This window comes from Microcaecilia unicolor, chromosome 7 (genome assembly GCF_901765095.1).
Source record: "Microcaecilia unicolor chromosome 7, aMicUni1.1, whole genome shotgun sequence".
Lineage (NCBI taxonomy): Eukaryota > Metazoa > Chordata > Amphibia > Gymnophiona > Siphonopidae > Microcaecilia > Microcaecilia unicolor.
In genome coordinates, this window is record NC_044037.1 from 20,410,054 (window position 1) to 20,428,386 (window position 18,333).

The following is an 18,333-nucleotide window of genomic DNA, read 5'->3' on the forward strand; positions in this document are numbered from 1 at the left end:
ACGCGACAAATGCCACTTGGCATGTGTCCGATATGGGTGGCCGGAAAATACAAGTTATTTTTCGGCTGCGCATTTCAAATGCGCGCCAAAAATGAAATTACCACAAGAGCCACGCGGTAGCCATGTGGTAACTCCATTTGGGCACGCGTGGACGCTTATGCAGCTTAGTAAAAGGGCCCCTTACTAAGCTGCTGCAAGAAGTGCACCCTTACGCAGGTGTTTCCCCACATGCGAAGGGAGTCTTTTACGTAAGTGCGCTAGCGTTTTTAGTGCATGTTAAAAATGGGCGCACGCTAAACGGTAAAGACACCCATAGGAATACATTGGCAACTTTAGTGTTTAGCGCACGCCTATTTTTAACATGCGCTAAAAACGCCAACGCGCCTACGTAAAAGACCCCTAAGGCCACTTTTTGCCATGGCTAGAAAATGGCCAATTTTCCAATTTAATGGCCATGTGCTAACATTACCATTTCCGTGTTTTATTTTGTATTTCCCTTTTGTCTTTTGTACTCCCTCTCCTAAATGCGTTCTCCACTGTTCAGATGTAAATGAAGTGTATTTAACACTGTATTTTGTATTTCGTGTGTTCCACTACTCCACATTAGGGATTCCTTTATGCCTTTACTAGTAAAAAAGCCCCGTTTCTGATGCAAATGAAACGGGGGGCTAGCAATGTTTTCTTCTGTGTGCATGTGGGAGTGTGTGTGTCCCTGCCCTCTGGCCTCTCTCCCCTCCCCCCTCTGAGTCCTTCACTGTTACAGAGCCAGCGATTTGATTTCGTGCTCTGCTGTTTTCCTTCACTGACTATGTTACAGAGAGGGCGGGGCAGACACTCATAGGGAAACCGGATATCTCGCCCCCTTCACACTTCCGGCTGGAGGCTTCATAGAACGTTGGTGTTGCCTTTTATATAGAGAGATTATATTGATTCTCTCTTTTGAGCCTTATCCTCCGCCATAGTCAACCTTTTTGCATTATTGATTTCACACAGTGGCGTAGCTACGGGGGGCCTGGGCCCCCCAAAATTATCTCGGGGGCCCCCCGGTTTGGCTGGATGGGGTCCCTAACCCCCGCCAGCTAAAGCGTTTGTCCCACGCTGGTCTCACGTTGCCTGGTGCCCTGTCTTGTTTTCAATTGCTGTGCACGCTCGTTTTAATGAAACTGAGCATGCTTGTGTATGCGTAGTTTCATTAAAACGATCGTGCACAGCGACTGAAAACAGAACAGGTCACCAGGCAGTGTGAGGCTGGCGGGGGTTGGGGATAATGGGCTTGATGGACCTTTGGTCTGGCCCACTATGGCAACACTTATGTAGTGGTTAGATAGGACGGCTATTTACGTGGTCCTATTTAACCGTTAAGCCCAGTGCTGAATATCGGCGCTAACTGGGTATATCATGCAATATAGCCGGTTTGCTGCTATGCTCTAACCGCGAATATTCAGCAGAGATAATCTGCTATCTCCCGCTGAATATTAGCAGTTAGCCGGCTGAATGCTATTTAACTAGCGCTGAATATCAGGGGGCTATAAATATACTATAAACTGTGAATTGAGTCGGGAGGGTGAAAAATGTTAAGGCCGTAGTGACACGACATGACGTGGTGTGCATCCGATGCTCGCTGCAAGTTGTGTTATGGAATTTGCGTAGTCATGAGCTTCTTCACATGTATTTACATGTTTTGCATCTTTTTACTATATAACCCGCAGTGACTTAAATATCACCGCGTTAGTGCAAGACAAGCTGCATTAATGCCATTTACATCGCGTCAAAGGGCAAATAACATGACTTAAAGCCCTAACACAGCTTCATAACACCGCCCCCCCCAAATGCTAATATTCCTAGTTTATAGAATTGGCCCTTTCTTGTCCTCAAGGTCATAATTAAACTCTGGAATTTGTTGCCAGAGAGGATGGTAAAAGCAGTTAGCTTAGCAGGGTTTAAAAAAAAGGTTTGGCTAATTTCTTAAAAGAAAAGTCCATAAGCCATTATTAAGATGGACTTGCAAAACTCCACTGCTTATTTCAAGGATAAGCATCATAAAATCTGTTTTACTGTTCTGGGATCTTGCCATGTACTTATGACCTGGATTCCGATTGGCCACTGTTGGAAACTGGGCATGATAGACTTTTGATCTGTCCCAATATGACTGACAGCGTGTATATTTGATTCTTTTGCCTTAAATAAAGTAGGGTGGTTTCTGTGTCATATCCTGAGGCTTTTTACTGAGTCCTGTGCATGCATTGGTTGTTGCCTATTATCAAAATCAATAGAAATATGTGAGCCTGGGGTATACAGTGGGAAGATAATTGCAGTTCCCCTCTTTTCTTGTTTAGTTAACAGATAACTTTGCTTGGGAAGTTTAAAGACAAGTGCCTCAGTAAGAAGTCTAAAACCAGCCGGAGCTTGTTCGCAACGTACCAGGCATAGCTGGGCCCTGCTGAAATGAGTCTCTCATATAGTTTGATTTCCTTGAGAGCCTAACAATGTGGATATTGCTGCTGGCATCCTCCAGAGGATGAAATGCATGCAAGGCTGATAGGGGGAGGGGAGAGCAGGAATACTGCCCCAGGCTCCTTAGTGAGACTGAATGCAGCAGTCACTGAAGCAGAGCTTAAGAGCCTGTTCCTTGATTTCTACCCCGCGCCCCATTGCCTAACCTTGTACAGTTCATGTGGCCATTCATCTGAATTAGAATAAATAATATTCAAGGTATTCCTTGTTTCAGAGGCGCTGGAAATCTGCTTGCCCATGAGCGGTTGCAAGAGAATTGGTTTAAAGTGGTTTTTGCTCAACGTTCAAGCCGTGCTGGTAGTTGTAAACAAGGGGTTGAGAGGCGCAGCTTGTACTATCCTGGTTCCAGAAAATCCATAGATTTTCCACTTCCAGTACACTCAGATGTCATAAGCTTTTTTCCTTCTTTTGGTCGCTGAGAGGTGTTTTACTTAGTAATGTACAACTCTTCAGAATGTATCTCTTTCTACGGCTGGTCTATAAACGGGTTCACCATTCTCTAAAGCTGCACCAGGGATGTTATCAGCACCTGAAATTTCCTCACTCTCGTTACCACTGTTAGCTCCAGGGCTTTTTTTGAGGGGGTTCTTGGGGGTACTGAGTACCGGCACCTTTTCCATTGTCTGCTAAAATTGACCCATGGTCCCCAAGTTTTAATGAAAGAGCTCAGGCTCTACACACCAATTCTGCCTTGTCATAGATTCTGCGACTGGTTGCAGAGGGCCTGGCTAGTGTGAGGTGGGTCCCTCAGTGATCACCCCACCCCTGAAGGGTGGCTTAGCATTTGAGCACTGGCACCTTTTTTGCTAGAAAATATGTTCTGGTTAGCTCCAGTGCTGAGGCTGAATGGGTACATTTTTTTATCCTGAGTGACATTTGGCTAGTACGAAACTTTCTCTGTCGTGTCGTGCACCACCTATAGAGGTCACCTTGCAGCGATTGGTGGACGTTATGCAGCAAGGTCACCATGTCAAGGTCTAGTGATTGGTTCTCTCCCTTTAGAGGTGTTACTCCTGTTCTGGGGGAGTTTTGTGTGACTGCGCAATGCGGAATTTGTGCAGAATTATCCTCCGCCGCAGACTACAGAGGAATTCTGCGTTTCCTATGTGGAATTCTGCGCGGTCTGTTTTGCCAGGGCAGCGCAGCACAGATGTTTGGTTTCTGGCTGCCTCCTTCTGCGCCCACCTGCACACACACTGCTCCAGCATGGCAAGAAGAGGAGGACCTGCACATTGGGTGGCTTTGGCTTTCTCTGCAACCTTAGTCCCCAGCATTTCCTTTAAGCCAAGTGGCTGCGTGGAGGTCCATGTGGCTCAAAGGAACAGTCGGGCCTGGGACGGCAGAGGAAGATGAAGCAGGCCTGATGAGCGGCTGTGCGGCTCCTCGTCTTGCCATGCTGGAGTGGAGTGCAAGGGCAGGCTTCTACGTGGAATGTTGCTAGTGGAATAGCAACATTAACATTCCATCTAGAATCTCAAATAGGGAAAGGGAAATGGGACTTGATATACCGCCTTTCTGAGGTTTTGGCAACTACATTCAAAGCTGTTTACATATATTCAGGTAGTTATTTTGTACCAGGGGCAATGGAGGGTTAAGTGACTTGCCCAGAGTCACAAGGAGCTGCAGTGGGAATCGAACTCAGTTCCCCAGGATCAAAGTCCACTGCACTAACCACTAGGCTACTCCTCCACTAGCCACAGTCCATGTAGAAGCCCGCCCTTGCAGATCAGCAACGCGGCCGCGCAGGCTTCTGTTTCTGTGAGTCTGACGTCCTGCACGTACGTGCAGGACGTCAGACTCACAGAAACAGAAGCCTGCGCGGCCGCGTTGCTGATCTGCAAGAGCAGACTTCTACATGGAATGTTGCTAGTGGAATAGCAACATTCCATCTAGAATCTCCAATAGTAGCAACATTCCATTTAGAATCTCAACTAGGGAAAGGGAAATGGGACTTGATATACCGCCTTTCTGAGGTTTTTGCAACTACATTCAAAGCGGTTTACATATATTCAGGTACTTATTTTGTACCAGGGGCAATGGAGGGTTAAGTGACTTGCCCAGAGTCACAAGGAGCTGCAGTGGGAATCGAACTCAGTTCCCCAGGATCAAAGTCCACTGCACTAACCACTAGGCTACTCCTCCACTAGCCACAGTCCATGTAGAAGCCTGCCCTTGCAGATCAGCAACGCGGCCGCGCAGGCTTCTGTTTCTGTGAGTCTGACGTCCTGCACGTACGTGCAGGACGTCAGACTCACAGAAACAGAAGCCTGCGCGGCCGCGTTGCTGATCTGCAAGAGCAGACTTCTACATGGAATGTTGCTAGTGGAATAGCAACATTCCATCTAGAATCTCCAATAGTAGCAACATTCCATGTAGAATCTCAACTAGGGAAAGGGAAATGGGACTTGATATACCACCTTTCTGAGGTTTTGGCAACTACATTCAAAGCTGTTTACATATATTCAGGTACTTATTTTGTACCAGGGGCAATGGAGGGTTAAGTGACTTGCCCAGAGTCACAAGGAGCTGCAGTGGGAATCGAACTCAGTTCCCCAGGATCAAAGTCCACTGCACTAACCACTAGGCTACTCCTCCACTAGCCACAGTCCATGTAGAAGCCCGCCCTTGCAGATCAGCAACGCGGCCGCGCAGGCTTCTGTTTCTGTGAGTCTGACGTCCTGCACGTACGTGCAGGACGTCAGACTCACAGAAACAGAAGCCTGCGCGGCCGCGTTGCTGATCTGCAAGAGCAGACTTCTACATGGAATGTTGCTAGTGGAATAGCAACATTCCATCTAGAATCTCCAATAGTAGCAACATTCCATCTAGAATCTCAAATAGGGAAAGGGAAATGGGACTTGATGTACCGCCTTTCTGAGGTTTTGGCAACTACATTCAAAGCAGTTTACATATATTCAGGTACTTATTTTGTACCAGGGGCAATAGAGGGTTAAGTGACTTGCCCAGAGTCACAAGGAGCTGCAGTGGGAATTGAACTCAGTTCCTCAGGATCAAAGTCCGCTGCACTAACCACTAGGCTACTCCTCCAAAAGTAAAAAAAGAACCAAATTGATGAAGATATAAGGTGATACACTTACTTCCAAGTTTTCCAAAGCCGAAGGCTTTAGTGGAAGTTCAACTCTGAAGATCCGTTTTCGTAGTATTTAATTAAACGTTTATTTGATCCTTAAACAGCAGCATTTTTTTTGCATTGAACAGTTGATTCTAGTACTAGGAGCTGTTATAGGATTATTCAATGAATTGTGAGCCAATCGGAAATAATTAGTTTTGCAGCAGCATTTACACCAGCTTTCTGCAGGCGTAAGTGCTGTGTCCAAATTTAGAGGTAAGATCCGTACTAAGCTAGTATCTTTCACACTGAGCGCCCTTTCCAGAATACAAAAGCGTGCCCCCCCTTGTCCCTCTCACGAAAAGCCCTCACCTTAGCCAGCAAGAGCTGTTCCGGGGAACCCACTATCCTACACCCCAGAATGTTAGCCGTAGATCTGCACATTACAAAAAGGAATGTATTATTCAGTGTGACGTCAGACTCACAGAAACAGAAGCCTGCGCGGCCGCGTTGCTGATCTGCAAGGGCGGGCTTCTACATGGACTGTGGCTAGTGGAGGAGTAGCCTAGTGGTTAGTGCAGTGGACTTTGATCCTGGGGAACTGAGTTCGATTCCCACTGCAGCTCCTTGTGACTCTGGGCAAGTCACTTAACCCTCCATTGCCCCTGGTACAAAATAACTACCTGAATATATGTAAACAGCTTTGAATGTAGTTGCACTTAACTGGGCGGTGCCACTAAATATCAGCTCTGACCAGGGCCGCCAAGAGGGGGGGCAGGGGGGACAAAATTCCCCAGGCCCCCAAGGGGGGCCTGGCGCCGGGGTCAGGCCGCCGGCGCTGCAGTCCCCGGTCTCACCTGCCTGCCCTCGGCTCCATCGACAGTCCCCCTCCGTCTGCCACCGAGCATTCAAATCAGGAGCGCCTCACCTCCATATGAAAGCGGCAGATCGCCTTCCTTCGGGCCCTCCCTGTGTCCCGCCCTCGCGGAAACCAGAAGTTACATCAGACGAGGGCGGGACGAGGGAAGGCCTGAAGGGAGGCGATCTGCCAGTTTCTTACGGAGGTGAGACACTGCCGATTTGAATGCGGGGGGGGCCCGGTGGCGGACGGAGGAGGGCTGTCGATGGGAGTGGGCGGGTGGAGACTTGAGATTGCGGCACCAGCGGCCTGAGAGTGGGGGGGGCGTCTTGTCCCAGGCCCAGCTTAGTCTATCGGCAGCCCTGGCTCTGACTACTGTTATACTGTCCAGTTAGTGCCAGAGCAGTCCATGGACGGAGTTCAGGCAGAGCCAGCACCTTATTGGCAATATTCAGTCAACTAACTGTTTAAGCGCGTAGAGTTAGGACAGCAACAAGGCTAAACTAACTTTATCGACTGGGCTGACTCGGCACCAGTCGGAATATTGGTTGGTGTCCAGTTTAATTTCAGGTGACGGTACTGATCTAGATATTCAGTGGCTGATCCTGGGCCTAATTCTGCCTGCAGCTTAAAAAACGCTGACCACCGTGGGCTATCTATTTAAGCAATGCCCCCTTACTGGTAATGCTTAAATGGATAGCACTGCTCGGTGTATGTACAATTTGAAATGATCTAAGTTAGTTGAATATTAACCTTATAGTAGTTCAATTCAGAGAGCTTACAGTCCATTGGCGTAACTATGGGAGGCCTTGTGGGGGTGGGGGGCTGGGCCGCCTCACCTTCGGCTGAGGTTCCCTCTACTTTATTTTAAAATTTGTTTATTAAAGTTTTCAAAGAGAACAAAGATTTCCAACCACATCAACAAGAGAACTCAATGTGAGGCATGATACATCCCAACAAGACAAAGATTAGAGAAGGACTTGGGTTCTTATAGACGTCCCCCAAACAATGATTCCTCTCTACATTCACAACTATGGCTGATGAGGGTGCCAAGCCCCACCAGCCATTCCACCTTTGGGACCCCCCCCCCCCCCCCCAAAATGGACTTCTGGCTATGTCCCTGTTAGTCTAAGTTGGGTACCTGAGGCAATAGTAGGGGAGAGAGAGAAGTAAATTACTCATGATCATAACAAATTATTATTGGCATAAGCAAAATTAGATCTCAGGTCTCCTAGGTCCACAGCCCTTATCTTCATCTGTAGGGTAAACCACTCGAGCCCTTCTCACCAGAAGCAAAGGCAGGGGTGGGGTAAGGTGCTTTCTGTTTTACATTGTATTTCAGTAATCCTAATTAATGGCTTGGTTTCACAGGATAGGTCAGCCTTATGGCAACCTCTAATAAACAAATGAGACCATTAATGGATCCCTGCTAGTCTGGTAACTATCTTGGTAGTTGCACTGCGGTGATTAGGTTCCATGTGGTGCCGTTATCCAAAGATGGATAGAATTGTGAACACTTCTACACTCTTGACATCAGAGCTAGATGGAGATAAGTGTAACTTGCAAACTCCCTTCTCATACTATCCGTAGAAGCTTATAAACCAAGACAAGTGTTTATGACAGTGAATCGTGTTTCCAGAACGGCCAAGTAAAGAGTAAACTCATGTCTGATGACGAATGTCAAAACAGAACTGTGATGGTGAAATGAAACAGCTAACAAATTATAACCTGAGGATGATGTGTTGGAGCCTGGATGAGCTCAAATTCTTGTCTTCTCTTTACAGGGAGGAAAGAACTTCTATCAAGGACCTTGTGCAGGCCGGGATTGCAGTGGGGGCTGTCAATGTATTCCGGAGAAAGGCAGCCGGGTAAGTTTGCTCTTGGTGGGGGAAGGAAAACAGTCACGTGTTCCTTTATCTTTTCCTTCTCTCGCAAAGTAAATATCCTGTCTCTGATGACTTCATGATACTAGAAGAATGATGGGGAATGGCTGAAGACTGAGCCCAGATTTGTTTTGCATTGTTAATCTCATGTGAGGGTCCAGTGTTTAAAGGGAAATATCCACATAACTCCCACAGCTACTTGAATATATCCGATAGATTAGGTTAATGTCGCCCGGAGTTAGGTCAACAGGTAAATAAAACACAAAGGGCCTTCGAGAACAGGTTAGCGTCGAGATGTAGCTTTCAAGACCCGACACAGTCCGTGTGTCGGCAACCCACCTGCGTCAGGGGTCTTGGTAATAATGTCATCTGCTATGATCCAATAGGTCAGTGGAGGAAGCCAATCTTTCAAAATTGTAACTGTGTGTGTAGAAAGCCCATAAATATATATATGGCATCCAGTGTGAAACTATGGCAGCTCCCGGCAACTTGTGCGTTTCTTCTTTTGGCTGTAAATGTTGCGATGTTGGTTACCACTGAATATCCATATTTATTTCAGCTACGACACCTGGTGTTTAATCGGTGAGGCTGCATATCAGTCAGGTTTTATTTTGCATCATTGCACCTGAGAGACGTATTGAGGGGCATAAACGAACGGGGCGCCCAAGTTTTCATGAGGGCGTCCTCGCAGGACGGCCCCATAAAGGGGTGGGGCAACCCGTATTATCGAAACAAGATGGGCATCCATCTTTCATTTCGATAATACGGTCGGGGACGCCCAAATCATGAAATTGAGGTCGACCTTCAAGATGGTCGTCCCAGGTTTTCGGCAATAATGGAAACCGAGGACGCCCATCTCAAAAATGACCAAATCCAAGCCATTTGGTCATGGGAGGAGCCAGCATTCATAGTGTACTGGTCCCCCTGACATGCCAGGACACCAACCGGGCACCCTAGGGGGCACTGCAGTGGACTTTGCGATTCAGCTTCTACAGTCATTTTAAGACGCCTGTTAGCTTGCCTTGATCACACCAGTATTTGTGCACGGTCTACAGTTTTAGACTACAGCAGGACTGTGGTTTTGAGCACTGCTCTGGAATTGACAGTTTGACCCCTGATGCAGATGCCTGTGTGCGTCGAAACACGGTCCGTGTCGGGTTCTTCTTTGTAATTTCGAAAATAAAGACTGTTGGATTCACATCTCCGGTGGTGATTCGTCCTTTCTCAGCCTCTACTTTTGCCTGTTGTGCTTTCTCATCGTAGAGGTTTTTCCTGTTTTATTTTGGATTAACTGGTTAAGTGCCATTGAAAAAGACTAGTTAGCCCCAAACAGGTGATTATAACTGGCCAGGAGCCATTCTGCCTGGTTAAATGGCTTTGAATATCGACCTAATGTATGTCTCTCTATGCTGTCCTAAATGTTTGGCATAATTGATTTTGGGGACATAAACCACTAGGGAATTAAAGGGGCAACCTCCCTGCGTCCCTCATATGGAACACTGCCAAGAATGTGCACTTTCCTGAAACATAGATATCCTGGGGAGCAGCTGTAAATCACCAAATACCCAACAAAATCCTGCTATTACAGTTTGTCAGTATGGAGGTCTTTCAACTCTTTCACTAGTCTTAGCTTGAAGCTGAACCTCAGTGCTAAACGCACCCCACAGAGCAAAAATGCTCCAACCTGGGATACAGCTAAACAATTGTTGGTTTCAAAGCTTCAAAGGCCAGTCAAGTGGAGAAAAAAGTCCAAGGCTGAAAAAACTCCCACTTGTATTTCACTGACAAGCAGATGATCAAAAGCCCTGCGCTGTTCCAAACAGCACTATAAAATAGCGCTGGAACAGCGCGGGGCTTTACCGCACCGATGATCAGGGATAATTGCATGCAAACTTAAGCAGCACAATTATCTCTGATCATGGGGTAGAAGTGCGGGAGAATTGTGCCTGAGCATGCGCTCAGCACAATCCTCCCGCACTTGTTTGACAGGTCTGGGCTGTCAAAAGCCCAAATCTGTCAAACACAGGGGCTGGAGGTAAATGCATACGCCATGATCAGATATAATTGCATGCAACAGGGGCTGGAGGTCCAGTCCCCCCGATGATCCCTCCCTCCCCAGGTTCAGGGAGGGCTGGAGATCCGGTGGGTCTCCAGCCCCCCCAACCCCCCAGCAAAGAGTCCCTGGTGGTCCAGTGATCAATCCGCCTCCCCTCTCCCTGCCTACCCACCCCCCTCTCCCTATCCCCCTACCTTGTGGGTCAGAGGAGGGAGGTAGCCTGCCTCCCTCCTCTTCCTTCGACGCCGCAAAATGGCAGCGCCCAGCCCTGCCCAGTGTATCCTGCGATGCACTGGGCGGCGCTGCACACCATATCTCTCTTTGCTGGGGGGTTGGGGGTGCTAGAGACCCACCGGATCTCCAGCCCACCCTGAACCTGGGGGGGGGGATCCGCGGGGGGGGGGGGGATCATCGGCAGGGGGGACCGGCGGTCCAGCGGACCTCTAGCCCCCCTGTTGCTGGGGGGGGGGGTTGGTCACCCACTGGGCCACCAGGGACTGGGTGCACATGTTGAGGGGAGTTAGGGGGTGCTGGAGACCCACTGGATCTCCAGCCCTCCCTGAACCTGGGAGGGGGGACCGGAGTTCCGCCGGACCTCCAGCCCCCTTTCGCTGGCAGGTTTGCCTTGTTGGGGGGAATGGGGGCCTGCCAGCATGCAAATGCATGCTGGACAGGGCTCACCATTCCTCCCCAATGATCTGCAAACCCTAACGCCAGCTCGGAGCTAGCGTAGGGTTTGCCACAGCCAGCGACCCAATCTTTGGCGCACTTGTCGCTGATCATTGGGGATGAATATGTTTAGCCCTGTTTAGCATGCATTTGCATGCTAGTTGCGTTCAGAGCCCTCAGGCATGTTGTTTCACGCGCTCGAGGGCTCTGATCATGGGGCGGTAGCAAACGCCGGTGCTAGTACGGTGCTAACAGCGTCTAGCACCGGCGTTTGCTTCTGATCATCCCCCTGCCAGTTTCAAGAGCTCCCAACTGCAAGATGTTGAAAAATCAATCTGTCTCCTTCACCAAAAAAAATATCATCTTAACAGACAGCTTTTCCGAACATCAAAAACATTTCCAGCTGTAAATCCAATCATTGATCTCTTTCTGCACAAATATTTTATTTACTTAGATTTTACTCACACTTTTTTCAGTAGTAGCTCAAGGTGAGTTACATTCAGGTACACTGGATATTTCTCTGTCCTTGGAGGGCTCATAATCTAAGTTTGGACCTGAAGCAATGAAGGGTTAAGTGACTTGCCCAACATCACAAGGAGCAGCAGCGGGATTTGAACCGGCCATTTCTGGATTGCAAGACCAGTGTTCTAACCACTAGGCCACTCCTGCACTCGTAACAGTCCCTCTACAATCTCAAATAGTAGCAGCATTCCATGTTCCACTGCACTAACCACTAGGCTACTCCTCCACTAGCAACATTCCATGTAGAAGCCTGCCCTTGCAGATCAGCAATGCGGCCGCGCAGGCTTCTGTTTCTGTGAGTGCAGTGGAATAGCAACATTAACATTCCATGTAGAATCTCAAATAGTACCAACAGAATCTCAATAGTAGCAGCATTCCATCTAGAATCTCCAATAGTAGCAACATTCCATGCAGAATCTCAAATAGTAGCAACATTCCATGTTCCACTGCACTAACCACTAGGCTACTCCTCCACTAGCAAAATTCCATGTAGATTCTCACATATTTATTTATTTAGATTTTGCGCACACCTTTTTCAGTAGTAGCTCAAGGTGAGTTACATTCAGGTACTCTGGATATTTCTCTGTCTCAGGAGGGCTCACGATCTAAGTTTGTACCTGAGGCAATGGAGGGTTAAGTGACTTGCCCAAGATCACAAGAAGCAGCAGTGAGATTTGACCTGGGCACCTCTGGATGTCAAGACCAGGACTCTAACCACTAGGCCACTCTGAAATTGGGAATATACATGTATCTTTTGGTCCCACGCCCGCTTGCCATATGCACATACTGCGAATTTGAACATGTATATCTTGTCTTTCTAAATTTCAGATTTAGATGTGTATACGATATAGACATCTTAATGCCAATTTATGTACAACCATATTGTGAATAGGGCATCTAAATTAAGGGCTTTTATCTGCCATGGAGCTGGACCTGACATTTTTCACGCATTTCCCGCCATTTATTAAGTTAGAGAGAACTCCATTCTTTGTGTCATGAAGTTTAGTTTAGAGAAGTCTGGGTCTGGATTTCATTATTTTCTCATAAATAGAGAGTATTCCTTGTTGACTTGATGATATCATTAAAGTAACAGCTGTGGACTGCATTTGTAGTCTTCTGGGTATTGGCAACTTGTGGGGTCTGAGTTTCCTGAATGCAGCATTCTTTAAAATGATTCTGCATGTGGTAAACAGATAAAACAATTTGCCTCTTGGTAATCCTTAAGGTATGTAAGTCAAGTAATACAAGGAATCCTCATAACAAATATTAAACACATTTTCTTGTTCGTCTTGTGGTGTCGTAGGGGTGCATTTCTATCACCTGCCATTTCTTTTTTTCCTTTCTAATTGCTTAATACCAGGGTTGCCAGGTGGAAAAATTTTTTCCCACCCAATCCAGCCTAAAAACAGCTCAAAACCCGCCCAAACTCAAACCCCGCCCCTGACACCCCCACCCCCGCGTCATCACCCCGCCCCTGCCGTCAACCCCGCCGTCACCGGCCCCGCCTCCCCCGTCACCGGCCCCACCTCCCCCGTCATCGGCCCCGCCTCCCCGTCATCGGCCCCGCCCAGAACATCACTAACCCCGCCCAAAACATCACTAACCCCGCCCCGCGGCCGAAAAAACCGCCCGAAAAACCGCGGAAAAGAAAAAAAAGAAGCCCAAAAAACCGCGACCTGCCGCGGGCAAAAATTTCCCGCGGCGGGTCGCGGAAAACCGCCCACCTGGCAACACTGCTTAATGCTTTCATACAGGGCACAGTGCCACCTGCTGGTGTGGCAGACCAACACCAGTCTCTCTTAGGAAGTGTTTCCATGTTGCCTCTTTCATTATCCTTTTTGCTGGCCTTCTCCTTCTATCTGAATGCCTTCTCAGCAATATTGTAGCCATAAGGATACAGAGAGAATAAAATAAATGAAGCAAAAAAAAAAAAAAACCCTCTAGTTCCACAGAGAAATAATTTAGTTCTCTGTAACTTTCTTTTATTGCACACCTACCATTCACTTCTATCTCTTTGATGTATAGTTGCAGATGCTTTCATTGTTCATTTCCTAGAAAAACTTTTGGCAGAAACAATTAATAAACGGAATTAACGAAAATAAACACTGACATTTGCAATAAGGCTATAAACTCATGTAATCCCTGGTTAAATTGGGATTACTGAAGGAGTGAGCTCTGGTAGAGAGTCGGGGGGGTGGGGGGTTACAGGGATGTCCTGAGGTGGGAGGAAGCCCAGCTCATAGGAGTGTGTATGCAATAAAATGCAGAAACAGTGCCTATGTTGAGGTGAGTGACAGATTTGGGACGAGTTGAGAGGAGATAAAAGAGAGAGCGGGAATGTTGCCAGAATGGAGGTTTTCTCGCCCAATTGGGCGGGTTTCCGTGACCGGTTGCGGGAAATTTTTGATGGCTGCGGGAAATTGGGTGGCTTTTTCATGGCCGCGTTGCGGGTTTGGGTGCTTTTCCGGCAGGGCTTCTATTGGTCCAATTTGGTCCAATGGAAGCCCCGCAGAGGCGGGGTTAATGACGTCAGAGGTGGGGTTAATGACGTCGGAGGCGGGGTTAATGACAGAGGCGGGGTTGATGACGTCGGAGGTGGGGTTTGACTTTGTGCGGTTTGGAGTTGGTTTGGGGCTGGTTTGGGGAGGGGAAGATTTTTTCAATCTGGCAACCCGAAAGGGTCCCTGGTTTGCCTGCAAGCCCCTGCCAAGTGACCTGGAAAGAGAAGGGGGATCTTGAAATGCCTATTGAAGTTGGGCTGGAATTAAGGAGCAGTTACTGCCTCAATCACAATAACTGGAGAAGGAGCCAGAGCTTCGGGTGGATTGGGGAGTCTGATCCATATGCAGGAATTAGGGCAGGAAGAAGCCTGCTCAAGGCTGTGTGTAGCTCTGAGAGGTACACTCATGCAAGGGGGAGCGATTCAGTGAAGAACAGCCCCTGAGGTGACTTCTGGCTAACAGGATAAGCATGGAAATGAGCACTTGTCTATATGTAAATAGCCCTGACTAGAGAATCCCTGTATATATACCCGTGAAGAAAGTGGTATAGGCATTCCCCGTGGAACGACAGAAATCTGAGATTAAATTACATGAGAGTTACTCAGTTGACTTGGTTGAAGAGCAATCCAAGTTGCCATCTGCCTGTTGTGGAAGTTACAATAAAAGGTGAGTTTGTTATTAAGCCGTCGGAGTGCTGTGTGGTTCCTGGACAGAAGAGCTGAGTGGAACCCAGAACTGGAAAAGTGTCTCCCAAACCCCCAGGCTCACTATTCCGTACCATTGACCAACCCCAGCTCGACTGCAAGTGGACTGGAATTGAGGTTGTAGTAAGAGTGTCCCGCGTGTAAGCAAAGACTGCGAGTTTGGGAGGAGGTGAGAGAGTAATGTTTGCTTTTGTGTCCTGGGTCCGGAGCTAGTGCCAGGTGAGACCCGGGTTACGCTCACAGAACATGAGTACTGGCAGCCATGACCTAAGGAAAAAAGGGAACTTAGGTGAAGGGTTTGGGGTATCTTCATTCTACTAAACATGAGGCAGCTGCTGGTTCTGATCATGGCACTCTTATAAATACTGGGTCCTGGATAAGCCGTTTCTCCCAGTGTTTCTACATTTTTAATAACACATTGGAGAGGCCGGGTCTTACACAAACCCATAAAAACAACCAATAAAACCCAGAAACCGTGCACTAACGGGTCAAATAAATATTGTTTTAGTAAATTGTTTCATCTGTTTAGTCTTCTGTTTCTGGACCTTATTGTTGGACTCTACATTTTTTAATATATTACCTTCTGATTTTTTTTTTATATTGTGTTCTCTTTTGCTAGGTTTTTTTTTTTTTTTCCAGATTTGTAGAATTGAAGAGAACACTTGATAATTTGGGCTTCCTGTGTGGAGGAAATAAATCGGCAGAGGGGAGCCCAAATACTGACGACGCATCTTCGCCCTCTTCAAACCGGCCATAATTTTTATCACCAAGTTTTGACCTGTTTTGAAGTTGTCAGGTTTACCTTTTCTCCCATGTAAATGTAGTGTTTTGTTATTTTTGTTGTGTATGTATGCAAATTGTATGCTTTTCCAATGCACATTGTGAGTGACATTCCTCTATCCGAGTGGTGATCAGAGGGTCAAACTGAAAACAAACTCCATATCACTAGATTACCAGGTCATGGGTTCTGAAGGCTGGGTCAGACCACCCGTAGTCCACAGCAATTTAAATCCAGCCTCAAACACTTTTGGAGGGAAGATGGTTTTAACTTTGGCTGATTTTTGAGTGGCTCAGGCTGAAGAGCTTCACATTAAGCAGCAGCTCAAGTTAACCCAACAATTCTCTGGCTAAGCTAACTTAATACCTAGCCACATTAGCCCTGCATTACTGTACTTTGTAAACCAATGGTCTCAATTCCGTAAAGGGCGTTCTGCATGGTGCCTAGTGGTTAGTGCAGTGGACTTTGATCCTGGGGAACTGAGTTCGATTCCCACTGCAGCTCCTTGTGACTCTGGGTAAGTCACTTAACCTTCCATTGCCCCTGGTACAAAATAACTACCTGAATATATGTAAACTGCTTTGAATGTAGTTGCAAAAACCTCAGAAAGGAGGTATATCAAGTCCCAGTTCCCTTTCCTTTCCCTATTTCAGATTCTATATGGAATGTTGCTACTATTGAGATTCTGTTGTTATTATTGGAGATTCTACATGGAATGTTGCTATTCCACTAGCAACATTCCATGTAGAAGCCTGCCCTTGCAGATCAGCAACGCGGCCGCGCAGGCTTCTGTTTCACAGAAACAGAAGCCTGCGCGGCCGCGTTGCTGATCTGCAAGGGCAGGTTACTACATAGAATGTTGCCAGTGGAGGAGTAGCCTAGTGGTTAGTGCAGCGGACTTTGATCCTGGGGAACTGAGTTCAATTCCCACTGCAGCTCCTTGTGACTCTGGGCAAGTCACTTAACCCTCCATTGCCCCTGGTACAAAATAAGTACCTGAATATATGTAAACTGCTTTGAATGTAGTTGCAAAAACCTCAGAAAGGCGGTATATCAAGTCCCATTTCCCTTTCCCTAACATTGTCAGTACCAAAGTCTGCCAAACAGTCCAAAAATTAACTTCAGATAGCCATAAAAAACATATAGACCCAGCAAGACTGTCCCCCATCCAAAGTCTCCTTTTCATTTATTAGAATTTAGCTTCTAATTTCTTATTGGTAGCTCAAAGTGAGGTACATTCAGGGACGGTAGGTATTGCTCTATCTCCAGTCTAAGAGCCTGTCTACCAACTCTCAGTAAAGTAGTTTTTTTTGGTTTGTAGTTTTATTGCAGTAAATTTAAATACCAGGACTGCAAAGTAGTGAATCTTCTGAGAAATTGTTTTAGAACTACTGCATTTTGGGAATACCGCGCATTCCTGGCCACAACAAAACAGCAGCTGGTTCTTAGGAACTGCCCCAAACCTCCAGTCCCTTAAAATGAATATTTCCTCCTCTGTACACCAGTCCCAGATACGGTACCTTATTAAAATGGATAGTCCCCCTCCCCTGAGTTCCCTACTCCCAATCCTTTTTTTAACAAACTGTGAGATGATCCCTGTCCCCCCCCCACCCCCACCTCCACCCAGCACCTATGGCTTATCCTTGGGGTCAAGTGGAGGAGGAGTGATCCTGTAGTAGCTCCTTTTCCAATTTGACACCACCCCAAGTCCTTAGTAGTAGTCTCATGGTATGACCACTAGGTGTCAGGCTTCCAAATGAGGGAGTGCTCCCTTCTGTGTATGATATGGAGTTTAATTTGCTGTCAGAAGTAAACAGTCCTTCATCCCAGAATCTTTACCCATCCATAAAATCTGTTTGGCAGCCTGACCCCTAGTAGTACTACCACAAGAATTCCAGCATATGGGAAGAGGGAGCCAACCGGGATCGCTCTTGCTCCTCACTAAACCACATGAATAAGCTGTATGTGCAGGAGGATGGAAAGTAGAGGGCATCCCTCAATTTGATAAGGTGTGGGGAGTGGAATATTCATTTTAAGAAGGGAACGTGGGTTGGTGGAGGGGGGTGCTATTTTTTCCCCAAGCTTCGCAACTCTTTACTTAACGCGAATTTTAAAAAAATCTCACATGAAGCAACAATGAATTACTGCATTAGGTATGATTCACTAAATACTGACCTTTGTTTGTACCTGAGGCAGTCGAAGGTGAAGGGACTTGCCCAGGCTCACAAGGTGCATCAGTGGGCTTTTTAGCTTTCACAGGTGTTAGCCTGCTGCTCTAGCCATTTGGCTGACCTTCTAGACCTGCACATCCATCTCAAATAAAAGAAAACAGGCTTTCAATTATTCAGCTACTTTAACCACAAGGGTAACTGGTTCCAAAATCTCAGCACTATGCGGGAAGCTGCACAAGTACCTGGCAAGATCCCCAAAAAGTACAATACATTTTATGCTGCTTATCCTAGAAATAAGCAGTAGATTTTCCCCAAGTCCATTTTAATAATGGTCTATGGACTTTTACTTTAGGAAGCCAGCCAAACCTTTTTTTAAACCACGCTAAGCTAACCACCTTTACCACATTCTCTGGCAACAAATTCCAGAGTTTAATTACATGTTGAGTAAAAAAAAATGTTCTCCGATTCATTTTCAATTTACTACTTTTGTAGCTTCATTGCTTCCCCTCTAGTCCTAGTATTTTTGGAAAGCGTAAACAATCAATTCACATCTACCAGTTCCACTTCACGCATTATTTTATAGGCCTCTATCATATCTCCCTTCAG

General features: G+C 46.9%; 1 protein-coding gene across 1 annotated transcript in view; it reads left to right on the plus strand.

The window, feature by feature from the left end:
- The window catches only part of COL4A6 (collagen type IV alpha 6 chain), a 446,909-nt gene that overhangs the window by 121,825 nt on the left and 306,751 nt on the right, over positions 1–18,333 (plus strand). Inside the window, 1 exon segment of the mRNA XM_030209832.1 lies at positions 8,228–8,311. Within this exon segment, the coding sequence (XP_030065692.1) occupies positions 8,228–8,311 (84 nt within the window).